Source organism: Acipenser ruthenus, chromosome 11 (assembly GCF_902713425.1).
Source record: "Acipenser ruthenus chromosome 11, fAciRut3.2 maternal haplotype, whole genome shotgun sequence".
Classification (NCBI taxonomy): Eukaryota; Metazoa; Chordata; class Actinopteri; order Acipenseriformes; family Acipenseridae; genus Acipenser; species Acipenser ruthenus.
In genome coordinates, this window is record NC_081199.1 from 36164264 (window position 1) to 36179662 (window position 15399).

The window sequence follows — 15399 nt, forward strand, 5'->3', positions numbered from 1 at the left end:
GATAATGAGCACCCTTTTGGCATGACACTCATGTACAGTATCCCCATCTCGTTCTCCTGCTTCAGGATATCAGGCCTGCCACTGGTTCACTATAATTTCTAAATATAGTACCATAGAAAAGGAGGGGTAGGGGATTGGATAGTCAGCAGACGAATGACCATGGTATATATTTTGTAACAGTATGTATGGTTCAACTTTCTTCAGTGTGTAGAGGGTTTTTTTTTTTTTAGTAGCACTACAATTTGTGCTGTAGGACAAACAACTGAATAATATGACACAAAGGAATAATAATGGTAATGTTTTCCATTGTGCATTATACATTTACCAGTATATGTTATATTCCAAGTTTCTAGTATATTTCTAGTCTGTAATTTTTTTTTTTTTAAAGCTTACAGGGACAGTGCAATAAAACATACAGCACATATCCTGTATTTTTGTGTTCTAAAGAAATATCTATTTAGATTTATTATGACAACAGGGGACAAGTGAATCACATAATCAGTTTCAATTTTTTTATTACAATTTGTAAGAGCCTATTTTATACGACAATTAACTTTACAGTATGGAAAGGTTCACACAATGCTTTCCTTTTTTTTTTTTTTTTTTTAAAGTGTTAAAAAAGACTGCGCTGTGAAAGACTAATACAGAAAGGTCTTACTTGAAATGATCAATGTGTCTTCCTAATGTCCACTGGGCTTTGTGAAGTTTTAACTGTGGTCACTCCTGTTCACCGTTTGATACAAGCATGTCTAAAATACTGAATTGCTCCGCAGTAACTGGGGCAGCACTTGCCATTTAAAAATGCCATGACAGCAGTATCAGCTGCTATATTAATCAGTTTAATAAGACATGTTTGTATATGACAGAACCAACACTGCTGATGGGAAAGGAAGCAAAAGAATAAAAGGCCAAAGGTAAAACTGATATTCAATGCATTTAAAATTGATCAATACCATAAATGCAGGAGTAACGATTAAGCAATAACAAAGAAAATGTAGAAAAAGTCAGGGTTTATTCAAGGTGTTGAATTGCTAGAATGTGTTGTTTCTGACATTTAATATAATGAGTTTTGTATAAGGGTTTGTGTAACAGTCTGTTTTTTTCTTTCTTTCCCTTTTGGTTTGTGTGGTTCTGGCATCTGGGAAGCAGATTTGAGCAATGCTGTGTATAGAGACGTACACTGGTGAAACTGTATCTGTGAGTGTCCTAGCTAATATCGAGCAAAAACACTTAGAGGTAGAAATGAAAAAAATCACAAAATGAATGATGAGGAAAACAAATGTTTTGTATGTTTAAATAGCAGCTAACGAAGGTTAAAACAAACTTGTTAGAGAGAAAAATGTATTTAAATGCTGTAACATTGATCCATGGATAGAGATTCATGCTTGAAAAAAAAGGCAAACCAAAACAATAACCATACAAATGTAACCACAGTAAAGCCAAATGATATTTCAACAGTTTAGCTCTACTGTGCATTGTACAACACTGTGGTTAAGCTCTGGGACATCCTATTACTGTTTAATCCATCAAATATCAGGGCTGAGAATATTCTGTTCTATAAATATTTATAAACTAATCACAGTGAGATACTGAAGGCAAATAATCTAATGCAATGTTTCAATTATTGACAAAACCAGCATGGACTATTTATTATCTGTAAATATGCATTCAGCAAACTGAACTGAAACTTGTGATTTAAATTGATCAGGATTCATGTTTAACTATTGTGCCCAAACTTTGGATATGAGAGGATAGTAAAGCTGTGTTTTATATGTGCATTTAATGGATGGTTGGGCTGACAGCTTTTTTTTATGTATAGTCAGTTTTAAATGCCATTTTGTTCAACAATTTTGTCTTTGTATTTAAGTCTCTTAGAGAATTAAAACAAATAAACTGAGCTTACCACACTGGTATTCATCTGCTCCATCTTCACAGTCTTTTTGTCCATCACACAACCAAACACTTGAGATACAATTCCCACTGGGGCAAACAAAATAACCATCTTCACACTGGTGACTGTGGGAAACTGCAAATCAAGCAGAGGGAGTAAACACACCGAATTAATAGATCAGTAATGAGAATACACAGAAAAATAACTTGACAAAATGGGTGCTTTCTAGCCATTTCTATCAAGATATATGTTTCTCCTCCATGAGAAATATGTGTACATCATTTTAATTTGGATAAGGTCAATTTACTGTATTATTTTATTTAATGTATTTATGTATTATTTCCAGTGTTTATTTAATGTAGTTTCTGACATAAAAGGTTGATTTTGCATTTTGTTTAATTATCGAAAATCAGTGTAGTCCAGACTCAATTCACTGTATTCACTGTATACGGATTACTTTCAGTAAGAAAGCAATTATACCGCGACCACCAGTTGAATATCCAATTTTACATTAAGCTTGATCTGCTTGTAATTGCCCATAAAATAGCATCTTCTAATTACACATGTTTTGGGGTTTGAATGATTTCTGTAGGGGGTGACATCTTTTTGGAAATTAAAAGAACAATGCACATTTCAAAACTACCTGTACTCTTTTTGCATTGCTTAAAATTCAACAACAACATATACAATATTCACCCTGGCAGTTTGTTTCATCTGCATAATCGCCACAATCATTTGATCCATCGCAGACCCATGTTGGAAGAATGCAGAGTGAAGTGGAATTGCAGCTAATGAAACCTGTTGCTTTAACTCCAAGTTTGTAAAATTCCAAGCACTCTGTGTTATCTAAAAAAAAAAAAAAAAAAAAGAAATATTTTATTCATGGACTGAATTAAGAAAAGAAAAAGTAGACCCATATAAATATGTTTGATATCGCATTTATTTTCCAAGGTTCAGATATATGGCACGTTTTGTGCACACTCAAATGTTTATAAAATATATATATTTTAAAAGTATATACTTATTTTTTTACATTATGCTACAGTATGTTGCATTCCTCAACATTTCCAGTCGTTCAATGGGTAGATGTATAAGTCATGCTATAAGAGCACAAACAGAACCAGACATTTCCCGTTTAAGCCCCTGCCACTTTGGAACATTCCAGTTTTTTATATCATTAATAATCTTGAAAAAATCAATTGTGTTTTTTTTTTTTTTTTTTACCACTGACGTGAACTGTACTAATATGGATCACATAGAAGAAATATTATATAACAGAGCTTTGTAAAGCAATTTCATAATTCGCCCAAACCTTTTTCACCATAAAATGTTCTTCCCTTTCAATTAGAAGATGGCTAAATTCCATGCTTTCATGTCCTGCACAACGTCTCCGTATGCGGCGTTGGGAGCCCCTGGCCTGGCAGCAGGCTCAAGCCCTTGCTCTGGCCCCAGTTCATCCGATAACGCTGGACCTGGAGCTGACCCCGCCTGCACCAGTGGTCACCCCAGATCTTTCAGAACTCGATGTCAGCGATTGTGGCCTAATGGGAAGGTGACTCCATCCTTCAGAAGCAGCCCCTACCTCCCCGACCATTCCTTTGGACCAGCGGTAGAGGAATTGCTGTAGTGCTCTCACCGAGGGCTCTGGCTGGGGGGCGGTCTGGAAAGGCAGAGGAGTCCACTGGAAATCCCTGCATATAAATGCGCGGGAGCTGAAAGCAGCCGACGAGCGGCCCAAAGCGTTTTTGTACGCTTTCACACCGATACCGCTGCTCCCTGCCTTCTTCGAGAAGGTCACGGTTGGTAGAGACAAGGTGACAGTTCTCCTGGTGACCCCTAAATGGCCCAGGAGATTCTGGTTTTCAAACCTTTGCCAGCTGCTGCAGGGCCAGCCCTGGGAGATCCTGCTGCGCATGGATCTCCTCAGGTCAGGCGCAAGGCACCCTGTGGCACCCAGAACCGGGCAGACTCCAACTGTGGGTCTGGCTCCTGAACGGGACCATCTGTCCACCTTAGGGCTCTCAGACGCAGTTGTCAGTACAGTGCAGAATGCTAGGGCCTCCTCCACAGGAGCGTTGCATGCCTATAAGTGGAAGTATTTTCCCAATTATTGCCTTATAGCAACTATTTTGCAGTTTCTGCAAGATCTGTTAGAGGCGGGTTGATCCACCTCTACGTTGAAAGTGTACCTAGCAGTCATATCTGTATACCATGTCCCCATTGACTCAGTGTCCCAGGCGCTCATATACTAGCGACCGTTTTTTTGAAGGGTGCTCGGCGGTTACGTCCTCCTAAGAAGGATGGTCTCCACAAATGGAGCCTAGATATTGTGCTGGAGGCTCTCACGAAGGCCACATTTGAGCCCATACACACAGTTGAAGTATCTGTCTATGAAGACAGCCTTTCTCTTGGCTATCACCTCCACAAAGTGGGTCAGTGAGCTACAGGCACTGTCGGTGCACAGCTCCTGTATACGTATTTGGGACGATGGCAGCAGGGTGTCACTACGTACAAACCCTGCTTTCCTCCCTAAGGTGATCACAGCCTTCCACATGAACCAGTCTGTGGAACTGGAGTCTTTCTATCCAGACCTCTGCGTCATTCTGACCAGCTCTTCGTCTGGCACGGGATACGGACCCTAGGACAGCCCCTTTCGAAGCAGCGACTGTCGCACTGGATTGCGGACACAGTCTCAACTGTGTATGATAGTGCCAGCTTGCCCCCACCTGGGAGGGTAGCTGCGCATTCTACCAGAGTGTTGGATACATCTTGGGTCCTCTTCAGAGGGGCCTCGCTGTCCAATATCTGTACTGCGGCTAGCTGGGCTACGCCACTTACTTTCTCCAGGTTCTATCGCCTTAACGTGATAGATCCTTCCTTGCTTTCATTAGGCATGAGGGCCATTGAGGTTGCATGTTCGCACAGCTAACCTTGTGTTATGCTGTTCTGATGCGTCCCTCATATGCTGCCGTTCCTTCTCCCTTGCGACGGCTCTGGTATACTTTCCCATAAGTAATGTTTTGGTGGTCATCTTTGAATTGAAAGAGAATGTTAGGTTACTTACCATAACCCTGGTTCCCTGAAAGAGAAGATGACCACCAACCAGCAAGGTCCCATCGATCGCCCTCAAGGGTTTGATGCAAAAAGAGAACATGGCTTCCATGGGCTGACTGTTTAATCCCTCGGTAGGCGGGATTGAGGAAGTCACTCCAGGAAGGGGCCTATCGGCAGCTCTGATATAAAGAGCTCAGTAAATACCTACCAATAGGAGGCATATCCCATAAGTAATGTATTGGTGGTCGTCTTCTCTTTCAGGGAACCAAGGTTACGGTAAGTAACCTAACGTTTTGCATATGAAAAAGATGATAAATATCTTACTGCAGTTCTTTTCATCAGAAGCATCTGTACAGTCAATGATCTGGTTGCACCAAGCTGAGTTTGCAATGCAGGTCCCATCCTGACAGCGGAATTCTGATGAATTGCATGTAGAATCTAAGAAATATAATTTAAAACACTCATACAGCTTTCTTGTCATGATATCCGTTGCAATGGAAAAAACTCATTCTGCCACACAGCTGCACAAAAAAAGATCTGAATTCACCCTTATAATCTAAAATTACAATGAAAACAAAAATAATAGAACAGTGCATTAGTGAGGCAAAGCATCAAAATGCACAGCTGAAACAAACTGAGAGTGTTTTACCATTAGGATATTAAAAAGCTTTTGAATTGTTTTAATTGGTCACTTTCAATTTCTTACAGTACTTAATTGTATTTCCCAAAGAACTGTTTATTGAATTTAGCCCTTAAAGTTTAAATCCACTTCATTGTGTTTGTGACAGCTGCCCTGTACAACCTTTTGTATGAGAAGCCGTAACTGTACGTTATATTACACATTGAGTCTCACTGCCATTCACTTTCATTGGGATCACAAATCCTATTAAACATAACATGGTACAGTTTGGATAAACACATGTGATAAAGGGTCTATAGCCGCAGCAACATGTCGCTGAGCCTAAGGCTTGATTCGGGAGAAGTCAAACTCAAAGCAGAAGCAACACATATCTGACTTTTTAATAAAATACAGGACCTAATAAAAAAAAGAAATACTAAAATGTTTGTAATATAAATAGCTATATCTACTGGGCTAATATAGTGTACTGGGCGTCTCTCTTGCTAGTACTGTATAACATCCTTGGCTTTGGATTTAAATATAATCATTTCTGAAAAATCTGCATTGTATTTTTTCCTCAAAGTGTTTTGATGAAATATAAGGTGGTACTTACTATTACAGTTCACTTCATCTGAATTATCCCCACAGTCATCCAGCCCGTCACAAAACCTACTGTTTGCAACACAGCGCTGATTGTAACAGCGTTTGAAACCTTTCCTGCAGTTCCTGTTATCTGGCAAAAAAGAGCATCAAAAAGAAATTAACTTAGCAACAGAGAAGGCATGTCTTTTCAAGGCACATAGGAGAGAAAGAAAGGAAGAGAGAAAGGGCGAGGGAGAGATTTCCAGTTCTTTCTACAGGTCAAAGCAAGACCCTAGAGGGTAGTTGTTCTAACCTTGTTGTGGTTTTCAATTGCAAGCTGGCCTAACAGTAATACCTAAATAGCAACCGCAGAGATTTCATTCTTACCACAATATTGCATTTTCTCATCCGACTTGTCTTTACAATGAGCTATTCCATCACACGTCAACTGATAGTCAATGCACTCGCCATTTGCACATTCAAACTCTGTGTGGATACTGCATGAGGAGTTTTTAGCTGAAAAAAAAACCCCAGAACAAACAACATTATTTTAGCACTTTCCCTGTATAGTTCATAGTCAGATAGCATCATCTGCTGTGTCTCTCACTCATTTTCAATTCCACTATTTCCTCTTGCTGTACAAAAGCTTGGTGCTTTGTACTTATATAGCAGAAGGTGTCCTGGGGGTTCAAAATATTGTTTACTTTAACTGTATATTTCGTATCAGGAATCCCCCCTGAAGTCATGACAGTCTTGACCAACCCCCCTCCCCTCCCCTCCCCTCCTCTTCATGAAAGTCTGGATCTGCCCCTGTTCCTGTCAGTAAATTAATTTAATTTGATAGGTACACCAGTTCACTTTTTTCTGTACTAGACTATTTAAGTAACTGCCAACAAGCTTCAGGGTAGCTGAAACCTCTGCCACAGCAAGTTTGAAAATATGCAGGATGAAAGTAAACTGGTTGCTTGTGAAATAGGTGTGCAATGTCACACTCCAGGGTGCATGCCAAATTGAAAAACAGGGATCTGTCGTCTTTCATTTTATCCCCAAAATACCAAAGAGCACTTTGCATCATGTGTTTTGTTATTAGTTTAGAATTATTAATATTTTGGCTTTCCTTCATAAATCATTTTTCAAGTTGCACTTTGGCATGGATAGCTGTGGCTTATTTGTGGTTTTATTTGGTGATAATTTCACCAACTTAAAATCTTTAAATGAAAGATAATCAAAGCATTGGTCGTCTAAAAGGTTTCTTTAGTTTTGGTTTTACTTGGTAATAAAAAGTGGACAGAGCAAAGGCATACAGCTTTCATAAGTGACATTATTGGATTATTGTATTTGATTACTTACACACACATCTATTAGCATCTAAGAGTATTCGTTCTCCCCTACAAGTGCAGTTCACCCTTCCATCAGGGGTCAAAACACAAAGGTCATCGCAACCTCCATTTATCACCTTGCAGGGAGACAATTCACCTGAGAAAGAAAAAAAAACAGAATGTGTCACAAGAACAAGCATTCAAATATTCCAACATGCATGGGGCTGTATTACTGAGTCCCATTCCAAGAACTCTGTGTTTACATTTGAGGCAATTGTTTATTAGATGTCATAACATGAACTTACAGAACATACATGATGCTTACAGAACAAATTAAGGAGCTTTATACAAGTAAGGTGCATTGAAAGTAGTGCAATGTATGGCTCCTTTATCACTGTCTTTTCTCTGCATCTAAATTGCAATCTCCTGAAAGCACATGCTTTGAATTGTTAATTGCAGTTATGCTGTTGTCCTCTGAGTTAAGACTGGTGAGTAGGGAACCAACAATTGCCAATTGAGGTCAACAGAGTTGAGGCCTTGTGCTTGGCAATGAGTTAATATGCAGCTTTAGAAAAAAAAGCAAAAACATTTTTACATGTGTAACATAGCAGGGAGGGGGTTAAAATCCTCCCTGCGTAAGACGTGTGTGCAGGCACATTTTTGTTAGTTTGTTTTATTGTTTAATTAGTTTTGTTAATTATTTTTATTGGTGATTATCCCCTGCACCTGGTGATTATTATTAAATTAGAGCCAGGTTCAGGGTATAAAAGAGAAGCAGTCAGTCTGCTCAGGGCTGCTGAGGAGGAGGAAGCAGAAGGGGTGCTCTGCTTCCAAGCAGTCGTGAGCAGACTGACTCTTTCATACCCTGCACCTGGCTCTAATGTAATAATAATCACCAGGTGCAGGGGATAATCACCAATAAAAATAATTAACAAAACTAATTAAACAATAAAACAAACTAACAAAAACATACCTGCACACACGTCTTATGCAGGGAGGATTTTAACACCCCCCCCCCCCCCCCCCCCCCGTATTTCTCTTATTGAGTAGCACGTTTACTTGTATACACACCTCAGATAAGTTTGGGACACTATACTTCATTAATTACTTCAAGTGGAATCCAAGTACAGTACTACTATAAAGTGAGCAGGCATTTGTGCTCTTTTTGAACTGTGGTTTACAATGACTGTCATTTGAAAAGAACTATGGGGCATACCCCTTGGAACCCTGGGTACTGACAAGCAAGCAAAGCACACTGAAGCATTTTATTTCCCCGTACAAATGGAGAAGTTTCACTTGACTGCATGGTGTTAAACACAAGCTGTAAAATAACAAAAGCTGTTCCCAGGGAAATCCACGGTTACTACAGTATGGCCTCATTAGGAGTTGTGAAAAAGGAAAAATGCAAAAAACATTTTTTTCATTTTGCTGAGTGATGGGGGGCTTTTTGAATGGTAGAATATGTTGATAAGTTGGGGGGGGGGGGGGGGGGGGGGGGCGCGGGTGGGGGTGGTATGTGGAGGCATTAATGGCAGACACAGAAAGTTGTCCAAATTCCTTAAGTTACGAAAGTAATTTGTGAGAGTACAAAACTGGACTCAAACTGTAGTTTTTCTTCCCCATGTAGAATTATACATTTTGTTGAGTATGGCAAGAAAAAACTGAAAACATCAAACCAATGAGCCGCAATGCTCTCAGGCTGCTGAGAATCAGACAGACTGACATTGCCTGCTGTGACTATCATGGTCAAGTCAGCTTGTGTAAGTTGATATTAAAATGCACTGCAGATGAAAAGCATATCTCCACTAAACTTCATAAAGTCATTGAGGGTCCAATGTAATAACATTTAGATAAATCCAGAGACTACTATTGGCCATATTCATATCCACATCTGAATTTCTAGATCACAGGGTCGTCGACTGTGGAGACCTGTCCGTCACCTCAAATCCCAAGGTCCACGGGTGCTCCCGAACTCTTCCCCATCATTGTTGCAGGTTCCATCCTGGGAGAATAAATCAACTGTATTCTTTTGTGACAACTAATCCACTGCATAAAGGTTGCTCCTCCTCTCCCCTTATGATGCAACTCCTCTGCAGTCTCTGGTATCACCAATTATGCTACAGATGCTCTTTCTCACCTACAGGTCCCACAGTTCAGAAGTCTGGTTCTCTCAGCACACCCTTGCCCCTGCCTATTCCTCAGTTCAGAAATCGGATATTCAATTTAATTAATCTGTGCACAATCTCCTCACCTCAACCCAAGACTACTTGGCCTCGCTCCTTCCACCCTTTCCTCTTACGCGACCAGCTGGTCAGCTTTCACATGCGGGTCCTCTTTTGGGGGGCAAGTTGACTTCCCAAGCTCAGGGGCCCGGCTATGCCTCCTTGCATGCTTATTTCTTTTTTTTCCTCTTTCCAGCCTTGCAGTCTCCCCCTCATGGGAAATTTAGTTCACTAGTCAGCCTTGGAGCTCTGGCAGCAAGCTGGGGGAGGCCTCTGAACTTCTCTTCATCTTTTCAATTTTAAACTGCCCTGTATACGATCACTATTGATTACTGTGTGCTGTCTCTTTTGTACCGTGGCATATGCGGTAGTAACTCAGTGCTTGGGCAGGCTGTGTTTGACCAATCGCTTCTGACATTTTAGGATATGTGTGGGAGGGTTTAGTCTCTCAAAACGTGTGAATGGTGGATTGATCACATCAATCAAAGGGTGAATGATTTCGGATCGTGGTTTGATTTGAGCAAATCCTGATGGCTACAACATTTAGCAGACCCACAGGAGATATTTTTGTCAAATTGTATTTTATTTTCAACAATTATTTTCAGCAATCAATCGTTATTGATTGCTATATACTGTCCCAGGCTATGCTGAACCACCTGCTGTAATAATAATAATATTATAAAATATGTCAGTGCCGTAAAGGCTACGAGCGAGTAATCATTTACACAATTTTAGGACGTGTAGGGAGATTTAGTCTTTCAAAATTATATTTTGAATTTAGTATTTGTCTACATTTAAAAATATGTATAGTTTACATATTGAACTGACGACGTTCTGTTTTAAATGTTTAATATTATTATTATTATTATTATTATTATTATTATTATTATTATTATTATTATTATTGTTTATTAATAAAAATGTGACGCAGCCATGACAGAAACATACTAACTCCTTTTTTTTCTCTATAGATAGTTAAAATATTAGCAATGCAAGACACATGCAATTTGTCTAATTACCATGAAGGAAATTACTTTTCCTGGGATTTAAAGTTACATAATTTAAAAGAGAATATAATTTGTAATTGCATTTTTCATTCACCTGCGATTTCTCAATACATTAAGTAGATATGCCCAAGTAAATGATATCATTAAAAAGATTCAGATTGTGCTGAAAGAAACAATATATAGGTTTCCTGTGTTTCCTTTAGAGATTTGTGAGAAAATTGACTTTGAAATGATTCAGTCCCAAATTCAAGAAAAACCTCTAGCACTTGGTGTTGAAAAAGCCCTAGCAGCAAAGGGATTAAAGAACCATAATCAATAGGATCTATAAAATAAACACTACTGACAATGTTTCTGAGAACAGCCTGTAAGCAATGCCACATAGTTGATTCAGCATTTCTGAAGGTATTTTGCACTTGATTGGAATTGATTCTTGAAATAACAAGGGATCTTTACTTGACATTTCAAAATTCTAAATTCCAAACATGGGGAGCTAGTCAGTGTTGCAGTGAGTTTTCTGACAGCCTTAAAATCTTCACAAGGCCAGTGTAGTTTCCTTTGAGACAATTGAGTTTGAGTAAATTGCAACTGGGAGGATATATATATATATATATATATATATATATATATATATATATATATATATATATATATATATATATATATTTAAAAAAATAATAATAATAAAACATAAACCAAAGTACTGTAAATCATGGAGAGGAACAATTAATTAAGCACTGTATTATCATTTTCCCCAAGTAACTGTCAAAGAGCCTTGTATGAGTCAATTTGCATTTTACACTGTATCACAAATCAGGGAATCAAGAAGCTCAAAACTTAAACTGCAACAATCCACTGGCAAAAGTGCCTACTTTTACATATTTCTAGGAGTTTTGTGTCTTCCTTTGTGTGTCAAGGTGATTTCCTTTAAGCCAGCAAATGTGGTTCAAAATCAAATTGCACGAGGTTCACTTCCTTAAAGGAGGTCTAGGGGAATCATGGAGATTGCTTACCCAGGACATACTTCCACAAAACAAAAAGCTAAAAAGTAGTTTTCACAGTCCAACTTACCCTGAGCACTTATAAGCAACACAGAAGCTTACAACAATCAGAGAAAAGCCTGGACACTGCATGGCAGAGTTCCATCAGAGCTAGTCAGTCCTGTACACCAAGATGTTGTTTGCTATCCTGCTTCTACTACAATCGAACTCCTCTAAACCTGCCTTTCTCCAGTAGAAATTCTGACCTGACTCCCAGGACTGACATGATGTCACAAGCACAGTCCTAAACCAACCTTACCTGTGTTCCACTCGTGAGTGACTACCCAAAGCAACCCAATAAAGAGAGGATCCAATGGACCTAAATGCCCCTAAAATTAGACATGTCATTTTATAGGGGCTAGCTCTTGCAGGACCACTGAGATATGTCACATTACACATGTACCGTTTGGCACATGAATATAAAATGTAACTGCAACAAAATCTTTGTTATTAATGAGGAAAACAATCAATCATACTCACAGCTATTGGTATCATTGGCCACAGCTACAATTCCCATTGGCTGATGAGGTATATCGGCTCGTAGTACCTTCATCTCACCTCCTGTGTACTTATTTGAACGCAGAATTGCCCGCCTTACCCAATCTGACCAAAAGATGAAGTCTCCGTAAATTGCCAGACCAAAAAAGGTTCCTGGTCCTGACTTCACAATGACCTGTGATTTAAGCAGAAAAGTAATTGCTTTTAGTGTCTGAATGGTGATTGGATCCAACACAACAAGATTACTTCAGAAACAAATCAGATTTATTTTTAGCAGGGGTCAAAATACAGCTTTAGTAGTCTCTTGCAAATTTGTAATGTACAAAAATAATATTTTTAAAAAATAATATTATATAATATTTTACTCTTGATCAGAAAAAGACCATAAGACTCAAGTTACCAAGATACCTTGACAGAATGTTGAGAAAGGCAGAAAAGTAACCGGAGAACGTAACCCACAAAGATTGTTGAAGGACACAGCGGTTTCATTTAAATTCATAACCCTACTGCGTTTAATTACACACATCTTTAGAATTTATGTTTGCTCATTGCTATGGGATACATTTTTTAAATTACATTCTTTTCCTGTGAGGGGATATTTAAGTTTAACAAGGAAAGCGAACAGGGAATTCTGAATATATTAGTAAATGATCATGGCCTGTGGTCAGCTGCAACTCTTGTAGACCTATATCTAGTATCTACAGCATCTTCAGTAGCCAAAAAAATTTTGACCAGGTGTCAAAGATGCATTCTAGGTTCTAGTATAAAGGACAGACCACCAGGATTATGTTAATCATCCATGACAGGTTATTCACCTCGTAGGGATTTCATTTAACATTTACATTTTTTATTGGAAAAAAGGTCATATGAGCTATAATTAGCTCATTTCCAATGGTGTCCAACAGTAGCAAATTACAATCAAATAAAACACACAGAATACACATTTAAAACTATACAAATCACATACATACACAGGGCTTCTTCAGATAATGAAACAACACATTTTTAAAATAACAATGAGAATTCTCTGATCTAAGTCCCATCGGCAATGCATTCCAAGCTGAAACTGCTGCAAAAGCAAAAGATTTCCTTCCAGTAGCAAGCACTTTTTACCAACAGTATTTTAAAATATTTGGTACCACAAACATTTCATAAGCTGTAATCACAGGTAAACTCCTGGAATAGATTACTCAAATAAACAGGCAGTTTGTTAAGCGCCCCTTTAAAAAAGAATCTGATTCCAGTGAAAGTTCCTTTTATTATTAGGTGACAACAAGTTTAACCTGGAATACAAGGTACAGTTGTGTTCTAAAGGAGTACACTGAAGAACAACTCTACAAATCCTGTTAAACACTGTGTCAATCTTCTTCAGCGACTCCTTACTAGCAGTCATGTAAATCACATCATTGTAAAGTTGTTTAGCTAATTTAAACCTTGATGTAAAATTTAAGCAATGACGCTGGCCATACAACAATCCAAGTTTATTCCCAGTTTTACTACATATTTATTTTATGTGTTTTTCAAATTTAAGAGTTGTATCGATATTGACACCGATGTATTTAAAAGTATCAACTCTCTCCAAAGGTGTATTATTACAAGCAACAATAACAAAACTGGGATTATTGTTTTGCATCATTTTCTCTGAACCAAATAACATGATATTTGTCTTTTTTTCATTTCAAATCAAACCATTTTTTAACAAACTCAAGCTTGAAGTTCAAAAAAATCATTCTGTAGTGTCTTAGTTAAATCATGGACATTGTCAGAGCTGTAGTAAACCACAATGTCATCTGCATACATATGTACAGAACTTTTTCTGCAGACAGTAGGTATTTCATAAATAAAAATAGAAAAGAGGACCAAGAATTGACCCCTGAGGGACACCTAAGGATATAGGCATAAAATCTGATTTATTTCTGTCAAAACAGAAACAACATCTTGGGAATGTTCTGATAAATACGATTAAAACTACAACAGCGTAGTATCCGTAATTCCAAGACTTATTAACTTATTTAAAAGGATTTTATGGTTAACTAAATTAAAGGCCTTAGAGAAGTCAATAAATATTGCACCAGTTATTTTCTTTTTTCTCTATAGCCCAATTTATATAATTTGTTAATTTCAGCAATGCTGTCGTTGTTATTAAATAATAAGTCAGTTGAATTTGGACAATTCTTTCAATGATCTTTGACAGAACTGTTAAGATAGATATTGGCCTGTAATTGTCAGGGACAGTAACATACCCACTTTTTAAGATGGGAGATATTATAGCCTGCTTCACCTGATGAGGCATTTCACCAGACATCAGTGACATATTAATTAAAACAGTAAGTGGATTTTTCAGAATGTAATCAGCAAACTTAAGGAGTTTTGGTTCTATCCCATCTGCACCTGCTATTTTAGTAACATCAATTTACGTTCTATACTTTGCCCTCGCTTACCGGTTTAAATTTAAAACATGACTCATTGTCATGGTCAATAGAAGTTACATCAGACGTTTTTAATTGACCTGTATATTCACTCAAATTAGTAAAATAATGGTTGAAAGCATTTGCAATTTGCACCGGTTCACTAAACATTTGACCTTATATATTTAAGTGCGAGGTAGAAACCGTTTTCCCTTTATTAAATAGTTTATTAATACCCTGCCAAAAAGTATGTGGGTTATTTAGATTTGTATATGTCATTTAAAAAATATTCAGCTTTTGCTTTTCTTATTACTTTTATTTCTCAATAAATCCGGTGTTACCCACAGTAAACGATTTGATTTAACTCGCATTTTCTAAATTTGCTAGCACAAACTAAAGTAAAAGCTATGTTTTGAAAACATGTCCTTATAAGGGCATTGGCAGGCAGATCATTGAAATTGAGTACCCATATTTTGATGTCTACACACACGTTTAATTTATTTTTATTTTTTCTTATAGAAGAATAGCGAAAAGGTTAAATACAAATGATGTACTTTTTTTCTGAGGTTTCAAAGTTCCAGCAGTCTATGGGTATATACAGCTGAAAAGGAGATTTAGTGTTTCAGAAAAGGGCAAGTACTCTCACTAAGTCTGACTTGCTGCTGCATACCCTGACATTTAACTTTAACAAAGCCATTAATATACATCTGAATTTCCATTCATAAAGACATTTTATTTCTTGACCTGAACTGACAATACATG

At 37.8% G+C, this 15399-nt stretch overlaps 1 protein-coding gene across 6 annotated transcripts in view; it reads right to left on the minus strand.

Moving 5' to 3' along the window:
* Positions 1-15399, minus strand: part of LOC117426678 (low-density lipoprotein receptor-related protein 1B-like) — a 361324-nt gene that overhangs the window by 62364 nt on the left and 283561 nt on the right. For all 6 annotated transcript variants that reach the window (XM_059033835.1, XM_059033832.1, XM_059033834.1 and 3 more), the window contains exons 44-50: positions 12212-12404; positions 7497-7622; positions 6534-6662; positions 6178-6297; positions 5270-5383; positions 2588-2737; positions 1904-2026 (exon numbers count right to left, since the gene is read on the minus strand). In XM_059033835.1, coding sequence (XP_058889818.1) covers positions 1904-2026; positions 2588-2737; positions 5270-5383; positions 6178-6297; positions 6534-6662; positions 7497-7622; positions 12212-12404 — 955 coding nt within the window. The remainder of the gene's footprint in view (positions 1-1903; positions 2027-2587; positions 2738-5269; positions 5384-6177; positions 6298-6533; positions 6663-7496; positions 7623-12211; positions 12405-15399) is intronic.